The sequence below is a fragment of the Clarias gariepinus genome, chromosome 4, assembly GCF_024256425.1.
Source record: "Clarias gariepinus isolate MV-2021 ecotype Netherlands chromosome 4, CGAR_prim_01v2, whole genome shotgun sequence".
NCBI classification, from domain to species: Eukaryota; Metazoa; Chordata; class Actinopteri; order Siluriformes; family Clariidae; genus Clarias; species Clarias gariepinus.
The window spans coordinates 21,223,733-21,245,000 of record NC_071103.1 but is presented as its reverse complement, the minus strand read 5'-3'; the positions used below and the strand labels follow the sequence as shown (position 1 = coordinate 21,245,000).

At 37.2% G+C, this 21,268-nt stretch overlaps 2 protein-coding genes across 10 annotated transcripts; both read right to left on the bottom strand.

Moving 5' to 3' along the window:
• Nucleotides 1-1,052: 1,052 nt before the first annotated feature.
• Nucleotides 1,053-10,158, bottom strand: LOC128520971 (cAMP-responsive element modulator-like). 6 transcript variants are annotated; one of them, XM_053495444.1, is made up of 7 exons: nucleotides 10,139-10,158; nucleotides 8,161-8,254; nucleotides 7,174-7,241; nucleotides 6,957-7,084; nucleotides 6,743-6,814; nucleotides 2,749-2,905; nucleotides 1,053-1,853 (listed from the first exon to the last, which is right to left on the bottom strand). In XM_053495444.1, exons 2-7 carry the CDS (start codon nucleotides 8,236-8,238, stop codon nucleotides 1,709-1,711), a joined length of 648 nt encoding a protein of 215 aa, XP_053351419.1. In that variant the 5' UTR covers nucleotides 8,239-8,254; nucleotides 10,139-10,158; the 3' UTR covers nucleotides 1,053-1,708. The 6 variants fall into 6 exon arrangements, with proteins under 6 accessions (XP_053351419.1, XP_053351418.1, XP_053351420.1 ...); XM_053495443.1 differs by lacking the exon at nucleotides 10,139-10,158 and adding an exon at nucleotides 8,768-8,927; XM_053495445.1 differs by lacking the exon at nucleotides 10,139-10,158 and adding an exon at nucleotides 8,654-8,690.
• Nucleotides 10,159-11,815: 1,657 nt separating this feature from the next.
• fam168b (family with sequence similarity 168 member B) lies at nucleotides 11,816-21,084 on the bottom strand. 4 transcript variants are annotated; one of them, XM_053495450.1, is made up of 7 exons: nucleotides 20,901-21,084; nucleotides 19,201-19,289; nucleotides 19,004-19,087; nucleotides 17,925-18,067; nucleotides 17,657-17,837; nucleotides 13,123-13,247; nucleotides 11,816-13,038 (listed from the first exon to the last, which is right to left on the bottom strand). In XM_053495450.1, exons 2-6 carry the CDS (start codon nucleotides 19,268-19,270, stop codon nucleotides 13,135-13,137), a joined length of 591 nt encoding a protein of 196 aa, XP_053351425.1. In that variant the 5' UTR covers nucleotides 19,271-19,289; nucleotides 20,901-21,084; the 3' UTR covers nucleotides 11,816-13,038; nucleotides 13,123-13,134. The 4 variants fall into 4 exon arrangements, with proteins under 4 accessions (XP_053351425.1, XP_053351424.1, XP_053351426.1 ...); XM_053495449.1 differs by having other exon boundaries at nucleotides 20,897-21,071; XM_053495451.1 differs by having other exon boundaries at nucleotides 11,816-13,033; nucleotides 20,897-21,071.
• Nucleotides 21,085-21,268: the final 184 nt, after the last annotated feature.

Genomic DNA, 21,268 nt, shown 5'->3' with positions numbered 1-21,268 from the left:
TGATGACATAGGCTGATGTCATTGGGCTGATGTCATAGTGCTTGGACCCTATTTAATATGTTTAGCCATGTAACACTACTTAAATACATACACCAGCATACTAGTACTATCAGTGCCACAGCTATACTGCATCCACTTCACATTCTCTATATATTCTTTAGTAGCCCTGTTACTGGCTGTGGACCAAGGCTTATAAAAGACAGCCTACAATTTTCCTAATAAAGTTGTTGTAAGTCTTTCGGCTGCTCCTATTGAGGGGTCACTACAGGAGACCAACTGATCTGTACAGCAATTTGGCACAGGTTTTTTGCCAGATGCCGTCCCTGACGCAACCCTCCCATTTTATCCGGGCTTCTAACCAGCACTGCATCCAGTTGCAGGGGTTTGGGCATTGCCTGGGATTCGAACGCTGGCCTTCTGTAGGTCACTGACCCAAGTTTACCTAATTAAGTGACCACTTATATATTATATACAATTATATCTAGAGTCATTGGTTCAGAGCTTGGGTTAACATCTATGTGAGGTTTCCTTTTGGGCTCTCCAGTTTTGAGAACATGCTGGTAGGAACGCTGGAACGACTATGTTAAAATGCCACAAGAAGTGAATGTGTGTAAGGTGCCCTACGATGGACTGGAATTCCATCACAGTGTTTGGGGATAAGCTCCAGATTCACTGTGACCCGAGTAGGAGAACGTGCTTACTAAACCTGAACAAATTCATAAATTGACGAATGGACAGATGTTTGAGTGGATGGAGGAGTAAATGGATGAATGGATGGATGGATTGACGAATATTGCATTATGGCATTATGGCTCAATGGCAGAACTACAGAATGATATTACTTTCTGTATACAGATACACTAAACCCAAGGACATATACAGTGTATATCATAATCATGTAATAATTAATGATAATCATTAAGTGATAATTATCTTCAAGCTACCAAAACTGTAAATCTCTAACTCTTGCTTACACGCATACACACATAATGTAACAAAATGCTATGTACAAATAGTGTATAGAGTATTGTACAAAAAGAAGTCATAAAAAATTAAGTGTCAAAAATATATTTATTCAGGATTAAAATTCATTACGTAGACAAAGATCTAAAACCACTTCAATATTTAGTTTACTGTTAAGGTTCAGTTCAAATACATCTATATGTAAAGTAGCTACAATTAAATATACACAAATAACAGTTTATTTAATATATAGTCTATACTTATATATAATTACCATAATAGATACATTTATTTTGGTAAAAAACAGAAAAGCAGTGTTTTTTTTTATTATTATTATTATTTTTTTTTGCTGGTATATATCTTTCTTCCCAAAGATAACTATAAAAACAACATAAAGCAGGATAACAAACATGCAGAACAACTTAACATAAAGAAAAAAAATAGAAAAATAGTCTTTTTTTGGGCAGCGATAGACTTTACCTGCCTGCCTGCAAAAAGCACAAGTGACAAAAGGCCAAATGCCACATTCACTGGTTCAGTGCAGCAAATTAGTTGTGTAAGACAACCACCTGACACACACATACAATCATATACAATCTTCAGTCATCAACATATAAAACTACATGAACAATGCTGTGAATCTGGCATTTTTTGTATTTGCAAGCAGTGAATAAACAAAGAGTGAAAAGTGTGTCTCTAAAGAGCACAGTCCTTAAAGTGATATCTTCAACATTTGTTTCTGTACTTATTCTGTTTTGTGACAGTACAAGTCTTTTAAGGCCTTGAGTTCTTCAATGAGCGTCTTGTTTTGCTTTTCAAGCACAGCGACACGATTCTCGAGACATCTTACATACTCTTTCTTCTTCCGCCGGCATTCCCGTGCAGCTTCCCTGGAAGTGACAAAAAAAAGACCCTTTAATGTGCATGATCGCATTTAACTTCACTTCGAGAGCCACTTTAATCAATACAAAACAAAATAGTTTCATTTTAATTTCAAATTAAGCAAACTGGCTGAACAGGCAATGTTTCCCCAAACCCAACCATCACTTAATTTATTTTTAAATCACTGTTATTTTATTAAATATAAAATTTTGATCCTCTAAACATTATAACAATGTACTTACTAGAAACAAAACTATATTTTATTTTAAGATTTTGGTATTCTAATACAACGTATTCTATTCAATTTTCCTTTATCAAAAGTGATTCAATTAGGCAATATAGACCCCCCACAGGTTTTCAAGAACCCACCAAAAGTTCTGTTCACTTTAATAGAATCAGCTGATTATATGGTAAGTGCATCAAGGTACAAGGCCTTCTGTTAATAATCTTAGTGATTCTAAGAGTGGCTTGGGTTTTGGTGTAATGGACTGTTCTGAGGTCAAGTGCAGTTTTTCCCGTCATCTGTCCAACTTTATTGAGTTGAATTCTTAAAGCATGAAATTCTTTTTAACTGTAAAAAACAATATGACAAGCCTATATCTCATTACTGAAGCAAATAATACTAGGATTACAAGTTTCAAGCAGTGTAAACATGAAATTGAACTGAGATGATTGAATAATAAGTAATAAAAGAAGGAAAAAATAATGTGTAATAACTATGGGTTGAACAATTAAAGCCACTCAGTTACATGCATAAAATGCATTAATGAGAGACGTTATATGCTGAAAAGTTAGCAAAGTGGGCTCATAGTGTTTGTGCAATAGGGCATCATTCAATACTATAACACCTGTACAGATACTGTATGTAGTGTGTAGTGTGCATGTAGAACTAGAGTATGCTACCTGTTCTTTATCAGGCGGAGCTCCCTCTTGCGTGAGGCTTCCTCAGGAAGTTTCTGGGAGCTGTGCAGAGGGCTCGGTGAGCTCGCGGTCGCTACACCCTGCGGCAGGCTGACAGTAGGAGAACAGATCTGAAGTGCTGACATGTCTCCAGTAGCAGCTATTGTAACCCACACACAAAAAGACAAAACCACAGTCATGATATATCTGGTCAAACAATTTCTCACTTATTTGTTTCCTGAATATATGACCTAATGTGCCAATGATAAAACTTTAATAAACATTAAGTTTTTAATATACAGTGATGCATGGATAAACAAATGAAAAAAGCGAAGGTTAGAGAAGGCAAAACAGCACAAACCATCAAAGTGAATTCAAAGCAATAAAAAAAAAAACATGTTTATAAAATAATTTACACCCAGTGATTCTCAACCACGATCCTGTTGTACTTCTGTACTTCTGTCTTGCAATTTTATCTTATCCATTTTGCCTCAGGAAGGGAATGTTAATTAGTGAATAGTTTGATCAGCTGTGTTTGAGCAGGGACAACAACAGCAGCAAAAACAAGACAGGGGTACTCCCATACCATGGCAAGGAACCAATGCTTTACATAAAGTTTTAATTATTCTGAGTGAATAAATTATTTAATTGAATAAAGAACTGAAACTGCAACTTTTACATGCAGTTTTTGTAAAGTTTATAATTATAAATCTTTTAAACAAAACTTTTTAACACTAATACTGACAGACAGTTCTGACAAGGTCATCAAAATATATCACTGCTATTTAAGTATAAGTAGCTGTATAAGTAGAAAATATTCCAACACAAACATATTATGAGTGCATAAACAATGTAATTCTTATAAAAAAGTATATGAATCTCTTTAACTGAAGTATTTTGTATAGATCCACGTGACTATTGAATAGAAGAAATAGACAGCTGAGTATCAGGTGTTACCTGTGGACTGTAAACATACAGTAGTTGCCATCAGTAACTGCATTATAAGCTAGTATTAACTCTGACATGAAATTTAGTTGAATATCTGTAGCTCTTTTTTGCGCTCAAATATTTCTGTAATGACTAAAGAAACACTTGTGATTCTATTAGGCACGTTATGCTCAACTTGATATCTTTATTATGTAAGTATCACCCGTCATTATAAAAGAAACAGTCTTAAAAGAAAAGTCATTATTAGAAAATGCCTAAAACAGTTTCTTACACTATATAGGATGGTAGACTCTATTAGGTATGGAGAAACACCCATGTTTAACACTTTAAAACTTCTATCTTGTCGATTAGCTTTTGGCAGACTGGTCTCTCCCTATTTTAACAGATAGGATCCTGAGGTTGAAATTATGGTTTAGGAGCATTTGCAAAATGCTCACATAGTGCACTGTCTTTACCAATAGGACTGTGGTCATGTGCTCACTATATCATTAAAACAAGTTCTCAATCACAAATTCACGTGGTTAAAAGTACATTCTGGCCAAAAAAAATAATAATGTAACCATCAATGCATTTGTTGTAAACACGCCTGGTCACATGATGTAATGGGCTCTCTAGCAAGATTTCCCAGTTTGAACCCAAGGCAGGTGCCATGTTACCCTTGACATAAATTTTGCATGCTGTTTAACAAGCAAGTTAAGCCTGTTAAATCTTAGTCAGCACAACAGATTTACTAATAGGACCATCAGCTATTAACAATCCAATGCCAAGTGGAAGCAAGACCAAAATTATCCCCCCAAAAGCCTCTAAATGCTAAATTAATTAATAAATAATATCTGTCTTGTTTAAATGTATAAGGAATGTGAAATAGAAATTCTGTCTTGCATTGGTTCCTGGCTATCACAATGTTAGCACAATACTGCTGTGTTTTGTTTTCATCAGGGAGACGTCAGCATGAGGTGTCTCACCCGGAGGTCTGGATTGGTTAATCAATATGGATTCCTGATAGGAAAATGGCTTAAAAAATCATAAAATCTTTAAAAACCCTAAAAAAAAATCAGTAAGAGGTACATTCCCAGGCAGCCAAATACTAACTGTATATGACGTGATTTTAGTCTTGTGCTGGAATTGTCCGTTAATTCACTAACCTCAAGGGTAACCCCTTCCACTTTCACATGTAGAATTTCATGACAGAAAAGTGCCACACACGCACACACACGTACACAAACAGCCAGGGCACACAAGCCTGGGTTGATATTTGTTGCCAAGTCACACTGTTCAGCAAACAAGCACAAAAATGTGACGAATTTCCTGTTTAAGTACTTCCAAGACCCATAATGTCATTTAGTACCAGATATGCAAACCACAGGAAAAGCACTAGTGACCAGAGTGGAAAATAGCACTCAAGACATTTAAGATTTATTTTACCTTTCCTCGTTTTTTAGTTCCCTGAGGCTCTTTGCCCTTTCTTTTCTCTGTGGACATCTCTGTCTCAGAAGTAGCTATGGTTTATTACCTAACAGATGATTAAATTTTGTAATGTCTTGCTCTTGCAAAAGGAACTGTCAGTAATCACAGCATGACTCTGGACTGACGTCAATCTACATCTTATTTGCTGTTCAGCATTTACATTTCCCTGCTGGCGTCCAGTTCCAGGAAGCACAATGACGTCAGTGAGTGGGTTGAGCATTCATGCGTTGCAGGGAGTGGGGGGATGGGGAGAAGGGGCTGAGAGACAGAGAGAGACAGAAAGAGAGAGAGAGAGAGAGAATGTGTGTGCGTATGTGTGTGAGATAGACAGAGAGTGCGAACGAGGGAAAGAGTGCAGGAGGGGTGATCATAGCAAGAGTGAAAGAGAGAAAGAGGAGGATTGAAGACAGACGCGTACAGGCAAGAAAGCAACTGCTGTTATTAAACTCCTTGCAGAGCTTTAGCGCAGCGAATTTGTACCTCATTTCTGATAACATGATAAATATCTATGTCAGTTTAGTGTCTCAAAACAAGCGGAGACTGGTTTACTTTTTAACAGTTCTCTTAACAAAACTGGAGATTAAACACGAGTTCAATACTTGGTGAGTTACTTTTTAACAATTCTCTTAAGAAAAATGGAGATTAAACACGAGTTCAATACTTGGTGAGTTACTATTTATTCTCAGAATACTCTTATTCTGTCAACATTAAGTAGGAGCTCATTTGGCTATAAACCAAAAGTAGACTTAACAAACAGTATGCTGTTTGCTGGAACACAATGCTGTACTGTTAAGTATTATGTCAAATAATGATGCACTGTAGAACCATCTAGAACATTCAAAAATATCAATAAATAACATACCTGATTCTGTCTCCTCCCTAATTATAGCCATGTGTTTCTTCGTCTGCCTTCAGCAGCATACACTGACTAGCTATGTGTGCAATTACAATTAAAGCTATTGACATCACTATGACATCACCAACCTCCTGATGTCAGTAGCTCAGTGGCTCTCTGAGCAAACCCCGCCTCTTGTCATCTCTTCCTGCTTCCTCAAGCCAAAAGCATTTGTGTTGTTATTCTTAGAACTTCAAAGCGGTATTGTAACACGCAGCAGCAGGGGTTTCAGATGCCAATTCTTACACTGACTTTCAAGATGTTGTAGAAAAATTGTAAACCAATTATATATATATATATATATATATATATATATATATATATATATATATAATTATATATATATATATATATATATATATATATATATATATATATTTTTTTTTTTTTTTAATTAATTAAAAGATAAGTGTGTTAATGGGGGTGTTTTTTTTCTTGCCTTCCTATTAGATAGACTAAATAATTTTCTTTTAAGATAATGATACCATTATGATAACCTTTACATACACCTACACATGTCAGTATACTGTATGCTTACTGATTAATTACACATACATGACAACATATTAAAAGCTGTCAATATACTACTACTTACATATTGCTAATTAATCATGTAAGCAATAACATTTTAGTATTAGTATTAATCATCTGATAAAAAAAAAGGAAATGAAAAAAAACATAACTTACCATTTAGGCTGAAATTCTGGTAAATTGGATCACTGACTCCAATACTGATGCCACACTCAGGCTCCAAGGCATCTAGAGGCAAAGAAATACATTCACAAATCTCTCTAATCACATATTTTTGGGTGAGAACTGACTGGTGAGGATTAGGTTTATATAAACTTATCTGGCACTAGGCCAAATAATATATTTACAAAATCTTTTGAAAAAGTCTTACAATCCTGGCCTCTGTTGGCGCTGTAGTAGGCGGGTGCTTGTACACGATGCCGAGCAGTTTTAACTGACATCATTTCTGCAATTATTATAGACTCCGGTGGAGAAGGACAACGATTATGCAGGTTGTTCCTGTAACACACAAAAATTGGTCTGTCTGAGATTATTCTTGACAGTGTAGTTTAGTTAAAAGCATAATAAAAAAGCAAACTCTCTGTTACCTGTCGGAGCTACATGGAACAAAGACATCCTCTGTATACGTCTCATTTTTACAGGCCACTGATGTTTCCTGAAGAGACATTTAATGCATTGTGAGTTTTTAAATCCAGTGTTGTAGTCAATTACTATAAACACAATATTCTTACCTGCTAATGTTTCTACAAAACATACCAATACACAGAAATGTTTATCACCAAGAACAGGCTACTAAAGTGTAAATAGTTGGTTTCATTTGGAAACTATAGACTATACAGGTATACCCCTATAAATCTATAGTCTAAGACTAGATCTGCTATAATAAAAATTAAGTAAAACAATAAATCTATTCATTAACAAATAATTAATGCATAAAATATTTAAAAATCTCCAAACATTATGTCTATATACTTTATATTTTTATTTGCCTTTATGGTCAACCGTATTGAAGAGAAAGCAGCTACTGTACATGCCAAATCCCACATTCAAAACCAGTCACAAAAACATTATATCAAAAAACAACATGATAATACGGTCATTTTAAACAAAATAAAAAAAAAAATTGTCTACTTAATAAAGTCGTTCCAAATTGCCCTCGTGTTTTCATTTTCTCTGAAGTCAAGATAGAAATCTAACTTGCTTCTAACACAAGGCTGAATCGCAAATTTCTTTGTAGCCCCCAATCAAGGGGCCTACTTGGAGTGTTGGATAAGGGATGCTTCATCTTAGTGTACTAGGTACAGGTACTACGTACACCACAGTTCAGTTCAAGGAGTTAAAAATATGAAAGCAGGGTACTAAGGTTATTCATAGAAAAGAAAAGTAATTATACTCTGTTAGCTTAATGTTGTCATCAGTGTTTCATGTAAAAGAATAGACTTAATGTACCAATCAATTTATGTGTCCGTCTTTTAAAAATAATTAGCTGCCATGAAGCAGATTGCTGATGCTCATTAGATTTCAATCAATGTTTAACACAGTCCTGCACATGCTCACTGCATGGTTTAAAATACCTGATAATGTGGAAAATCTTGAGCGGAGGTAGACTGCATTTCTGTGTTATCTTGTAGAGATGGATCTTTTGTATCCATGGATGCGTTTTTTTTACTGTAAAATAAAAAACATTTTTTCAACAAAAATGAAAACTGCATTTTTTAGTATTTGATAAACAAAAACATGACTGCATATACAGGTTTGTATTTACATAACTGTAAATATAATGTTAACTGCATTAATTAATTAATAAAAACATAAATTTTGTTTTAGGCCACAAATTTCAGTTAGGCCAAAAGTATATGGACAGATTTCTTTTTGTTTTTAATATAATGCCACACTGGATTTAAAATAAAGCATATAATGTGAAAACGAAGTGTACATTTTTTATTTAATTTTAATTGAAGTGGATTAACCTTCCTATTGCAGTAACCATTTAGGAATCACTGCCAGGTCCATCAGCATTTAGACAAGCAAGCATGATTGGAAATTTACTATTTTATACTACCGTACATGGATACATGTCCTTTGCCGTCAATGACTGCCTGAAGTTTGGGATCCACAAACATCACAATTGTTGAGTCTCAATGTCTCATAATGACATGTAAATAGTAGGAAAGCTCTTACCTTCTGCTGAGATTTGAGGAGTTGAAACCAAGAGTGATCAGTTCAATCAGTACAAACTGTCCCTGTGGGTAGCGTCACTATGCCATGACGTCACACATCACTGTGACGTATATCACTTTTTGATTCGTTTACCGCGAGTTTCGCGTTTGTATCTGCGTTTACATTATACTGCTTTTACGTCCATTTGTATCAAGGCATCAACAGTTTTGCTGGGTTTTTTTTATTTCGTTTTTCACTTTCGACTTTTTCTGCCTTTCCGATTGTTGACTAACGCGTTAGTTTCTTCTTTCAAAAACAGTAATCTAAATCCAGCCACGCAGGTGTTCCAGGACATTCAGTTTCCCATGGTTCCCCCGGTCGCGCGTGCCGATTCAAATCATGACGTCATTTACTGACGTGTGCGCGCGAGCAAGGATTTAGACCGTGTCTCTCTCATTTCAGTGTGTCTTTACGTATATCTTGCAATAAACACGTAATATGTGCAAAATAAATAATAATAATAAAGTCTTTTCGCTAGTTTTTGTGTTTTGGAAGGTAACTATAGTTCCTTGTTGAGTTTGGTTCCTCTAAAGATTTCTTTCTATTTTCATCCTTGCTCATCAGGGACACGCTGATAATGACAATTTATACATATTTACTCACGCGTTTGAACACATTACCATGTTATAATGTGTAAAGCTGTTTTGTGTCAGTTACATTGTAAAAAGCACTATATAAACAACAGTTGAACTGAATTGAATTGAATGGGGAAAAACGTTTTAACCATTGGTTTCTGCTTGGTCCTTGATAGTCTCATTTCCAACAACATCAGTTTATCAAGTTCATAGAAAAGAGCTCTACATGAAGTTAGTTGGTGTGAGAGAAGAGGATGCAGAGGATAGGGTTAGATGGAGGCAGATGATTCGCTGTGGCGACCCCTGAAAGGGAACAGCCAAAAGACAAAGAAGAAGAAAAGAGCTCTAAGAGTACATGTAACACATTTCAATAATACGCAGGCAAAGTATATACGTCACAATAATAATACTGTATCCATACTTGCAGTAATATAAGAACAACTACTCAAGTATTGTTCATTACTGTAACTTAAATATTAACATTAATAATATGGTTAAACGGTAACATGTCTAGAGAAGTTAATATTAATCGTATATTACTTTGTAAGATGAATGCTAAATTAATGAGAATTGATTGATTTAACTTCATATAAATGAATAATAGCATAATAATTACGTCGACATTTTCAAATGTTTCATGATCAGAGGTTTCATGCGCTAGTTTACTTTAACACCCGCTATTAGAAGAATATCATAAACCTCTTTGTTATTATGGGAAGGAAAAAAGGAAAATATTAAATAAGTTAACGCCCCTTACCATATGCAAGATATCGCAAATTATTTTTAAAACTCCTAGTCTGGCAGCTAGTGAACTGTTCATACGGCTTCTGTGTTGTTGTTTTTTATTGATTTATTCTCATATGTATATTTAAAAACAGCGTGCTCCGTCAGGAATTGCGCAACGGCGAGGTGCCGGAATGTTGTTATTTAATTGAAGATGATAAACCAGTGGACCACTAGAGGTCGCTCGTTACAGTGACAATATGAGAGACCCAGCCTTTGATAAATAATTGAACTTATCATTATTTTGTATATTTACGCTAAACAATTATTACACTATCTTCAGTGTAAAATGATAAATAAACTTGACATAAAAACACAATATGGCTTCCAACTGAATAACTACAACTAAGGCTTTCTTTTTTATTATTATTATTATTCTAAAAAATCACCAGTAAGCTAAATACATTTGCTTAATTGCATTCCTAATTTAGAGCATACAAAACTATGCAATATTCTTACTTTACAGCATAGAAAACTATACAATGATATTGCGTTGCAAAAAGTTATCGGGTTATGGATCTTTTAGGTAAGTAGTTACTAGCCTGGCAGCACAGTGGCTTAATGGTTAGTACTATCACCTTGCACCATCAGGGTCTGGGTTCGTTTCCATGGAGTTTGCATGTACTCCGGTTTTCTCCCAACAGTCCAAAGACACGCAGATTAGGCTGAATGGCATTCCCAAATTGCCTGCAATGTGAGAATGTGCGTTAGACCTACCATAAAATGGGAGTAAATACAATCGTAATTGTGGCCTCCACGTTCCCTAGTTGGACTACAGAGGTTCCTCTTGCGTCGTGAACGCTCTAAATTTAGGAGGGATTTTTTTAAAGCCTTTAGCTAATAATCCATTAAGGCCTCATACAGATTTAACAAGCAAACATGAGATTCAGTGTAAATCACTTTCAATATACACAATAGGAATAACATTTACACTGTCTCATATATTTTTGAAATAATTTTTGAGTAAAGGGATGCCATAGCAAATAAGCAGACAGTATAAGTGGCCTAGCACTTTCCTTCCACAGTCCAAAGACGACCAGTGTAGGCTAATTAGCCTTTCCAGATTGCCCGTAGTGTATAAGTGGTTTTGTGAGTGTGGGTTGCAAGAAGATTGTTATCCTTAGCAACATAACTTTATTCCTTACAGCAATGATGGATTGCCATGCTGTTCATAGTGTACTCATACCCCAAGTCCCCTGGGACAGGCTCCAGGCCACACGTGACCCTGCGAAGGATAAGCACTATAAAGAATGAGTGAGTGAGTAAGCGAGTGAGTGTTTTGTAGCTAGGGTCAGAGTGCAGGATCAGCCATGATACACACCCCTGGAGCAGACAAGGTTATGGGCCTTGCTCAAGAGCCCAAGAGTGGTGGCTTTGTGAAGCTAGGGCTTAAACCGCTAATCTTCTGATTAGTCGTAACCCCCTGAGATATCACTGTCGACATAAACATAAAATCTATGCTCTTTGCAGAAAAAACATATATAAAATAAATATAAAATATAATATTTTACAGTCAACATTAGTTTAACAAAACTTTGCTGATATACCATCCCAATCACCATGCTTTGTTTTGTGAATGCTGCTGACCTGATCTACGTAGTTTTTTTTGCCCCCAGTCTGACTTTTCAACACTTAGACTGAAGACTAAAGACAGCATTCATTATTGTATTTATTTTTGGTCTTTCTTGAAAGTACAAAACAAAAACGCAACATTACAAAACATTCTTTAACCAAGGCGACATAGGCAATATGAATAAGTAAAAAGACAATGAAATTCAGTCAGTAATGGTGCAAACTTGAGGTAACAAGCCATGTAAGTGTTTTGGGGTTTCTTAACCAAATGACTCCAGTAACATACTATGTCCTCAGTAGTGTTATCAAATATGCCTGGGTTATAAATTGACCACATAAATTCATTTTAATACATCTGAAAATGTGTTAATTGTATAAGCAATGATTCCACCATCACTTTCTGTCAGTTCCTTAGCAAATGCAAATCCTAAAAGCACAGAAATAAGTAAGCATGCTTTCAGCACCAATATACCGCTATGTGTGGCAGCTCAGCCAACCAATCTGTTTCCACACAGGCAAAGATGTGCAATAGTCTTCTATTGCAAGAGCATGAGGAATGATAAACTATCATAAAAGAAATCGAAATCTGTGTTTGAGGCACAAAAAAAAATAAAAATACCCAAACCAACATTCATATACAAAGTGGCAGAAGAGCAACGTGTGTTACTCAGATACAGACATCTCAGTTACACTTACAAAAAATTTTAACCCATGTTAAAACCAAAGTAATGCAAGAATATTACAACACTGTTTCTGTCTCTTTTTTAAAAATGGAAAACATAATTTATATTTTCTATATAATAACAATAAAAGACACTGCATTAAAGATGTGAAGTTGCTGCATTGACCCTAACCCTTTGGATGTTGCTCTTATAACCCTTTGATGGTTTTGCATCAATCATGGCAGGTAGCTTCAGCTAGCATTATTATTTTCAATACGTACATGCACTCACTTTAATATGGATTCCAAATAAAACTAATTCGATTTCCCTTCTCTTTTTATCCACTTCAAGAGTTAAATGCTATAAAAAACTGCAAGACAGTCCACAAAACACAAGTCTGCATGAAGAGCTAGTCTTCTGATGTGAGATATGCCGGAGAACATGAGTAATGCTAACAAATGTGATCGGAAGCGGAAAGTTCTCATTCCCGCTCCAAAAATTTTCTTTCTTCGTCCAACGGGGTTCAGATTCACATTATGCTTAGAAGGAAGAACGACTGGCTGGGAACACATGTGGCATCAGCCCCAACTGTAGCTGTAAAATACTGGACTGTGCAAATGCATATCTATCGTCTTCTAACCTGGGGAAGATACAGGGTCTGTTAGAGAATAAATTAGTTCATGTATGTACAGCAGCAGGAAGAGATATCTATGTTTATACTCACAGTGCTATCTGTTCACCACTGAGGGGGCACGTAGCTGTAGGTGGGTGTGCCAGGGGGTCGATATGTGGGCACTGTGACAGGGTGAGGAGCTACTGGAGTTGGGGAGTGAGTTGTTAATAAAGTCCCTGTGGAAAGAAAAAAAAATTATTACACACCATGTGACCATACACATGCAGAATTAATTAATTACACGAATATACAATGTAAAGCATACCAATCCACTTGACTAAACCTCTGTCCCTTTTTCCCCCACACTGCCATCATGTGGCCAAAAACATAACTGTGACTAAGGAAATAAATCTTGCACAATGAGCCAGCACAGTGCTGTTTCTGCACCTTTAAATTGCAAGGGGAATCTAAACAAACTATCTAATAAGAAATAAGAAATAATAAAAACTCAGAAAATTCGTCCCACAACCCAAAAATATTCATCTAAAGTAATTAGGAAATAAAAAGTAAAAATAAAATAAAATAACCTGCATTTCACCTTTGAAATGAATCGGGCTGTGTGTAAGGGGGAAGGGTTATTGTGTAGGACGACTTTCGCACACACATGCGCACACACACGCACAGATTTAAACTTTACGAGTGAGTCACCCACAATGAGACTGAGCATGAAAGACAACTGCCCACAATATACTGACTGCCCAACTGCCCACATATACTGACTGCTCATAGTGCAAAAACCTTACTCATTTATCAAGTTGAAATTTATTTTAAATGTTCGCTCGTCTACTTTCTTGGACTGTAAACTCTGTTTTGTTGAGGATTTTTTTTTTAAAAACTAAGATTTTAGAAAATTAGGATTAGTCACCATCATCTTCTTTGTCTTTCGGCTGTTCCCTTTCAGGGGTCGCCACAGCGAATCATCTGCCTCCATCTAACCCTATCCTCTGCATCCTCTTCTCTCACACCAACTAACTTCATGTCCTCTCTCACTGCATCCATAAATCTCCTCTTTGGTCTTCCTCTAGACCTCCTGCCTGGCAGTTCCAACCTCAGTATCCTTCTACCGATATATTCACAATCTCTCCTCTGAACATGTCCAAACCACCTCAATCTGGCCTCTCTGACTTTATCTCCAAAACATCTAACGTGGGTTGTCCCTCTGATAAACTCATTCTTAATCCTATCCATCCTTGTCACTCCCAAGGAGAACCTCAACATCTTCAGCTCTGCTACCTCCAACTCTGCCTCCTGTCTTTTCTTCAGCGCCACTGTCTCTAAGCCGTAGAGCATCGCTGGTCTCACCACTGTCCTGTACACCTTTCCTTTCATTCTCGCTGATACTCTTTTATCGCACAACACACCTGACACTTTTCTCCACCCATTCCAACCTGCCTGTACCCGCCTCTTCACCTCCTTTCCACACTCTCCATTGCTCTGGACCGTTGACCCCAAGTACTTAAAATCCTGCACCTTCTTTACCTCTGCTCCCTGTAGCCTCACCAATCCTCCTGGGTCCCTCTCATTTACACACATGTATTCCGTCTTGCTGCGGCTAACCTTCATTCCTCTGCTTTCCAGAGCATACCTCCACCTCTCCAAATTTTCCTCCACCTGTTCCCTGCTCTCGCTACAGAGCACAATGTCATCTGCAAACATCATAGTCCATGGGGACTCCTGTCTTACCTCATCTGTCATCCTGTCCATCACCAGAGCAAACAAAAAGGGGCTTAGAGCCGATCCTTGATGCAGACCCACCTCCACCTTAAACTCTTCTGTCACACCTACAGCACATCTTACCACTGTCTTACAGCTCTCATACATGTCCTGCACCACTCTAACATACTTCTCTGCCACTCCAGACTTCCTCATACAATGCCACAGCTCCTCTCTGTCATACGCTTTCTCTAAATCTAAAAAGACACAATGCAACTCCCTGTTACCTTCTCTGTACTTCTCCGCCAGCATCCTCAAAGCAAATACTGCATCTGATGTACTCTTTCTAGGCATAAAACCATATTGCTGCTCACAAATGCTCACCTCTGCCCTTAACCGAGCTTCCACTACTCTTTCCCACAGCTTCATTGTCTGGCTCATTAACTTTATACCTCTATAATTGCCACAGCTTTGCACATCTCCCTTGTTCTTAAAAATTGGCACCAATACACTTCTCCTCCATTCCTCTGGAATCCTCTCACTCTCCAAGATCTTGTTAAACAAACTTGTCAAAAACTCTACTGCCATCTCTCCTAAGCACTTCCATACCTCCACAGGTATGTCATCAGGACCAACAGCCTTTCCACTCTTCATCCTCTTCAACGCCCTTCTCACCTCACTTCTACCAATAATTGCTACAGGATTAGTCACCATCAGGACAGCTTTACAGGACATCATTGTCCTTCTTTTCGCAATAACTTGGTTTTAATTCAAATTGTATTGCGATTCTGTTAGTATCTTTTTTTATTTAATTTTATAAATATACTGATTCAATTTTTTTTGTTTTGTACAAAAGTTTGTTACGTCTGTAAGAGAAATCAGCCAAATATAAACTGTCTAAATAAAAAAAGATTGTTTTTTTGAGTCACTGCCAGCAAAATGCTCGCGATAATTTTTCTTCAATTAACTAACACTGATATAGTTCTGGTGGAGTTGAAATAATGCAGCTCAGAAGGCAGCACCTGATGTCCATACTGTTCACAGCGTTAACCCAATGTTGACCTAATGTTCCCAATTGATTGTTCACCTGATGTTCATAAAGCACACCATCATTCAACCTCCACACTAGGGCTGCAACTAACGATTATTTTGATAATCGATTAGTTGGGCGATTATGTTTTCGATTAATCGATTAATCGGATAAAACCTAACCGCTTTTTAAATTTTATATTTTGCTTATAACTATTAAAAAAAACATAAATCAGGGTATTATTTATGCATAAAAATTAACTTTTAAAAATGCAAAAGCCACATATAGAGTTTAATAATCTTTAATTTTGACATTTTAAACCTTAAATGAAATGTAGTATATAATATATATAGTTTATATATACATACTGAAAACCACAACAATCACTAAATGTAATATTCTACTGTCATTCGCACCGTGTAATTTAAGATAATCTAAAGTAGCGCCATTTAACTAATCACTATTGCTCATGAAGTGATTGCGCAATGTGATGCTAGCGAGTAGCCCGTGAACAGATCTAGCGCGACTGCCCCGAAGTTAGCAAACAGTTTAAACAAAAGCACTTAAACTATACAACTTTTACACGATGAAGAGATACAGTTTTTACCGACCCTGCTGACATTCTCTTTAAGTGTAAGTGCATGACATGCCATGAAAGCTCGGTCTTGCATAGCGTGCAGGTTACCGTCTTCTTAGAGGCGTTTAATGTAAATTGCTATTAAACCTTGGAGGACTCGGGCGCGCGCTTTTTCCTGCAGATGCTTCTGTAACCTCCATTGCGCGAGCGGCTGTGTATCTGTGTGTATTTGTCATCTTGTGGTCGCGCTCCTCAGTGACGTGAGCAGCCCAACTAATTGACAACGAATTTCATTATCGATAATTATCGATTTTATCGATTAGTTGTTGCAGCCCTACTCCACACTCTTGACTTTTAATAGGAATATGGGTGTGTTGTCTTGTTCCTATCCAACACACAGGTTGTACAGACTATGCAACTAGTCAAAAAATACGAGTGGTTTAAAAATACTGAGACTTTTGATTGTGTAGAACAACAGAACAGAGTTATGAGAGCATAGCTACCTTTATTTCTCTGTATAATTCCCTGCTGCACTATTGCATTTATCCTAGTGTTTCACTGGTGCTTGGATAATATCACAGTAAAAGTTTTTTTTTTTTTCTCAGTATGCCAGCGCAATGATTTGACTGCCTGCTTTACTCCCAGAAACTCCTTTAATCATCCTAAAAATGTAGAAATGGCTTGGAGCGGGGTCAGGACTGTACAGGGGATTTGGCAATAATTCCCAGGCAAGTTTACAGTACTGTGCAAGAGGTGTTGGCTGAATGATTGAGTGTACAGTTCCCACAGACAGACTGCCTCTTCAGCAAGTCGATGACAAGTTATCGGTAAGTCTTAATGTTCTTCTGTCTCAGCTACTACAATACTGGACTTCACCTTAATACAGCTTATTGCAGCTTATTCACAGTTTATTTTGAAGTATTTTTTAATTGTTTTTGTATATTTTTGTATATATATGTAATGCAATCTATTTTCTTTAAACTAGAATTGCACCTAACTCTTATTAAAGTGCCTTTATGAAGTTAAAAAAAACAAGTGGTGGGACAACATGATGATAATATCATGATACTTCATTGTATGCATCAAGACACACAGGACCCTGTGTTTCAAACATTACTTAAGAAAAAACTTGGTTATCCTTCTTTGCATCATTTACAAAAATTCAATATTTACCACTAAATATTTTGTACTAACCCTAACCCTAAATGTCTCAAACAAAATGAATCAAAACTAAATTTTAAGAATGTAAAATTATTTTGATTCATTTAATTCTGACAATAACATCATTATATTATATTTTCCAACTTCAATCAACAGTCACTCACCTGCTGACATTGCCATAGTAGTGCCTGCTACCATCCCCATGGCGACTCCATTAGGGCGTGGAGGAGGGATGGGAGGAGCATATATAGCCGCTGGCATGCCATTGGGCTGGACCACTGTAGTGTGATGGATGACATGAGGCGGCGCGGCATATAGGGGCTGTGTGTAATAAGTGCCTTGCTGCTGTGGAAATTATATATTTGAGAGACATTGGCATTCTACATGCATACACTGAAAAATATAGATGTGTGTATTGCGCAAGTCGCTCACCTGAACATAGGGATTCTGCTGAGGATAAGAGCTCCTCACAGGGTACACAGCAGCAGGGTATGGGTTAGGGGAGGAGGAGTAGGGGGGCACAGCACCTGTTGTTGGAGAGCAGGACATTTTGAATGGTGTCCCTTGGGCATAACCTAAAAATAAAAAAATTAAATTAAAAAAGGTTAAATATTTTATAATATATAAATATTTACTGATGGCCACACAAAAATAACTCAATGAAGTGTTTATTACTGTTTTATTCATCGCTTAAACTGATGAGTCAGCTTCAGTTGCATGGACACAAGCCTCATATGCCTTCATTTACCTTATGAAGATGTCACAGGAGTAAGCTAATGAAAGTTGTGCATTCAGTGGGGTGACGTAAAGCAGTATCACTGAAACACAGCAATGGCATCTGCCCATTTCATTAGGGACCCAAGATTGTTTCCGAAAACACTTGATCCCAAAGGCTGGTTCATTTTGATCAGTAAGAAGCAAGTACAGTAAACTTGGGCACAGATAAAATCAGATAGAACCTACACAGCCATATCTGATAAACAAGGAATGAGCGCACTGCCCTTGACATTATTTTAGAAATACCAATCATAAAAGGCACAGTGTGAAAGTTAGCTTTCTTGTTTTCTTCTACTCTTGTGTTTAATGAAGGCTCACAAACCAAGTAGATGCATACTGCCACCTGCTGTATTGAAGAGTATAAATACACAAGTGTACCAGAGAACGGAGAACAAGAGGGGAGGGGGTGGGTGGGTTCATTTTTCCTGGGCATGGTACAAATCAATTGTACCTAATGTAAAAAGGGGAAGAGAAATACACCGAAGCACAATTAGAAATGTTGGTGCCTGTGTCAAATTCAAATCTTCTTTTTAGACAGCATAAAATGGACAAATGTGTGCACAAGATAAAAAGTTTAAAAGAATTATATGCTACTGCTAACAAATCATTATCATCCGCAGACCAGGGCGTTTGTATCTTAGCACCAGGTTCTTTTTAAACTGTATGCCCCGGACATAAGCACCTTATAAACATACTAAGAAATGTATATTCTATAAGGTGTGAGCTTCTCTTACCTGTAGGAAATGCTGGGTTTGCTCCAGAGTAGACACTGGGGGAGTATGCAGGGGCAGCTGCTGCATAGCCAACTGGAAAACCAGCTACAAAACATAAAAGAAACGTTCTAAATAGCACAAGGCTCAGCCACAGTAGGTTTACAAACCATTTAGTCTACGAGAAGAAAAACTGTGAACAAGATTTCATCAAAATTTACCTGGGTATCCTATTCCTTTAGGGTTGGCATAAGGGACCCCTGTTGGTGCAGGGCTGTAGACTGGGTTCATGGTGTTGATCGTTTGGCTCCTTTGAATACAATCACAAGGTGCTGAGTTATAACCAAACAGCTTAAATGTGTTATATAGAATTAGAATCAGTCAGTGCAATATGTAACAAATATAGTACAATATAACACTGTGTTATGTGTTGTATAAGTAATACATTTATTACTTATACAACACAGTTAAAATACAATAATACAACATGGTACTGAATTGCAGATGGCATGTTAAAATTACAAAAAAAAAATACTCGTTTCCATCTTTACTTTTATAATTTCTTACATCCCTCTAAAATGGGCTGAGTTTAGTTGTGTTCTTTTGTACTCATTGTAAATGCTTTCGCAAATGCTTATCAGCATGCAAAAGAGCTTTCTGTACATTGTGTTGAAAAACTTAATCTATTAAATGCTGTAAACTTGAATGGAAAGGTAATTATAATTGAGGATCACTGTGTTATTACTACTTACTTACTGTAAATAGATACAGCACAGTGATACTGTACTAAAATAATAACTGTGATAAAAGTATAACGCATAAAAGTAGTACTGAAGAAAGTTATGATGATGTTTTATTGCATGATTGTGATCGTCTGGGTGGAAACGAAAGCCCGTCATTTGACATCAGTGAAAAGGTAAGCTTAAATCGAAGCTTGAGGCAAGAATGATTAGTAAACTAGTAGTAAACTATAGTTCTTACCAGGGTCCGGGTCAACAGGGAAAAAGTTTGAAGCACTTTTTAGATCTACGTTGGATCTGCTTGGACCAGTAAAATATGAGCATTGTCCCTAATAAAATCTATTTTATGGTCTAGTTAATGTGCACTTTTGTGTGTTTTAGGACTTTTCTATACTACTGAGACACAGCAAAGCAGATTGCAATGTACTTAAACAAAAACAAATATTTTCTGAATATTGCAATTTACAATTACAATTCTTTTTAGATGAATTTTCTCGTGATCAGGAAACCGAATGAGTATTATCAGGAATCCTGCAGTGAAGATAGTCTTGAGTTGAAATCCTGTGTGTGTGTGTGTGTGTGTGTGCTGATGTACAGCATTACAGAACCAATTACAGGACCATGTCCTAAACACTGGAGGCTTGCTAACACACCTCTCTCTAATTTTCCTAATGCTGTGTCAGAAATGACAAAAATGCCGTACTGGAGGTGTTTTATTCCTAATAACAGCCCGATCAGCTTCAGGTTTAATGCATTGTAGGAGTAAGTCCAGTTCTGCTCAGCTAAACATGAGAGAGCCGCGAGTCCCGAGCCTAAGTAATATTTAACGCACAATAGAAAACCAAACGGATAAAAAAAACACGCGTTGTTTTTGAGCATGCAGTAAAGAGCAGCAGCAGTGAGGCTTTCCGTTCGCCCCAGTGTGTGTGAGAGGAGTAAAACAGAGAGGATGACATGCAGGCGCTGAGAGACGCAGGAGCGGTGTAGGCCGCGGATACCAAAGCACTGCGCTGCTTCATCCTCCCGCATCCCCGGACTGTTCCACCAGTCTCTCTCCCCCTCACATCCACACCGCATCCATCTCCCGCTCTCTCTCTCTCACACTCACACACACACACACACACACACACACACAGGCCCCGCACCGACTGCGGTATACTGCAGCACTGACACTTACTTACGGCTGCCTGGGTTTTGGTGTCAGTCCTAAACTCGTCCTGGTAATGTGTATAAACGAAATGGCGCTGTTTCTATCAGTCCCCGATGTTGTCCTGCGTTCTGCTGTTCCTGCTACGAACACTGCGCAGCAAGCTTGGCGGTGATGTGCGTCACTTCCGGATTCGTCGCCGGAAACTAGGTCGGTTAGGGACAGCGACGCTCAGTGGCGCGTGTGTGTGTTTGCGAGAGGGAGTGCGTACATTACTACTACTACTACTACTACTTCTACCATCATTATTATTATTGTTTTTTTATAACTGTTCTTATTTATCACTATGGTGTAAATATGCTTTACATGATTGCTTTGGGTCTCTATCTATAGAGGGTCTAT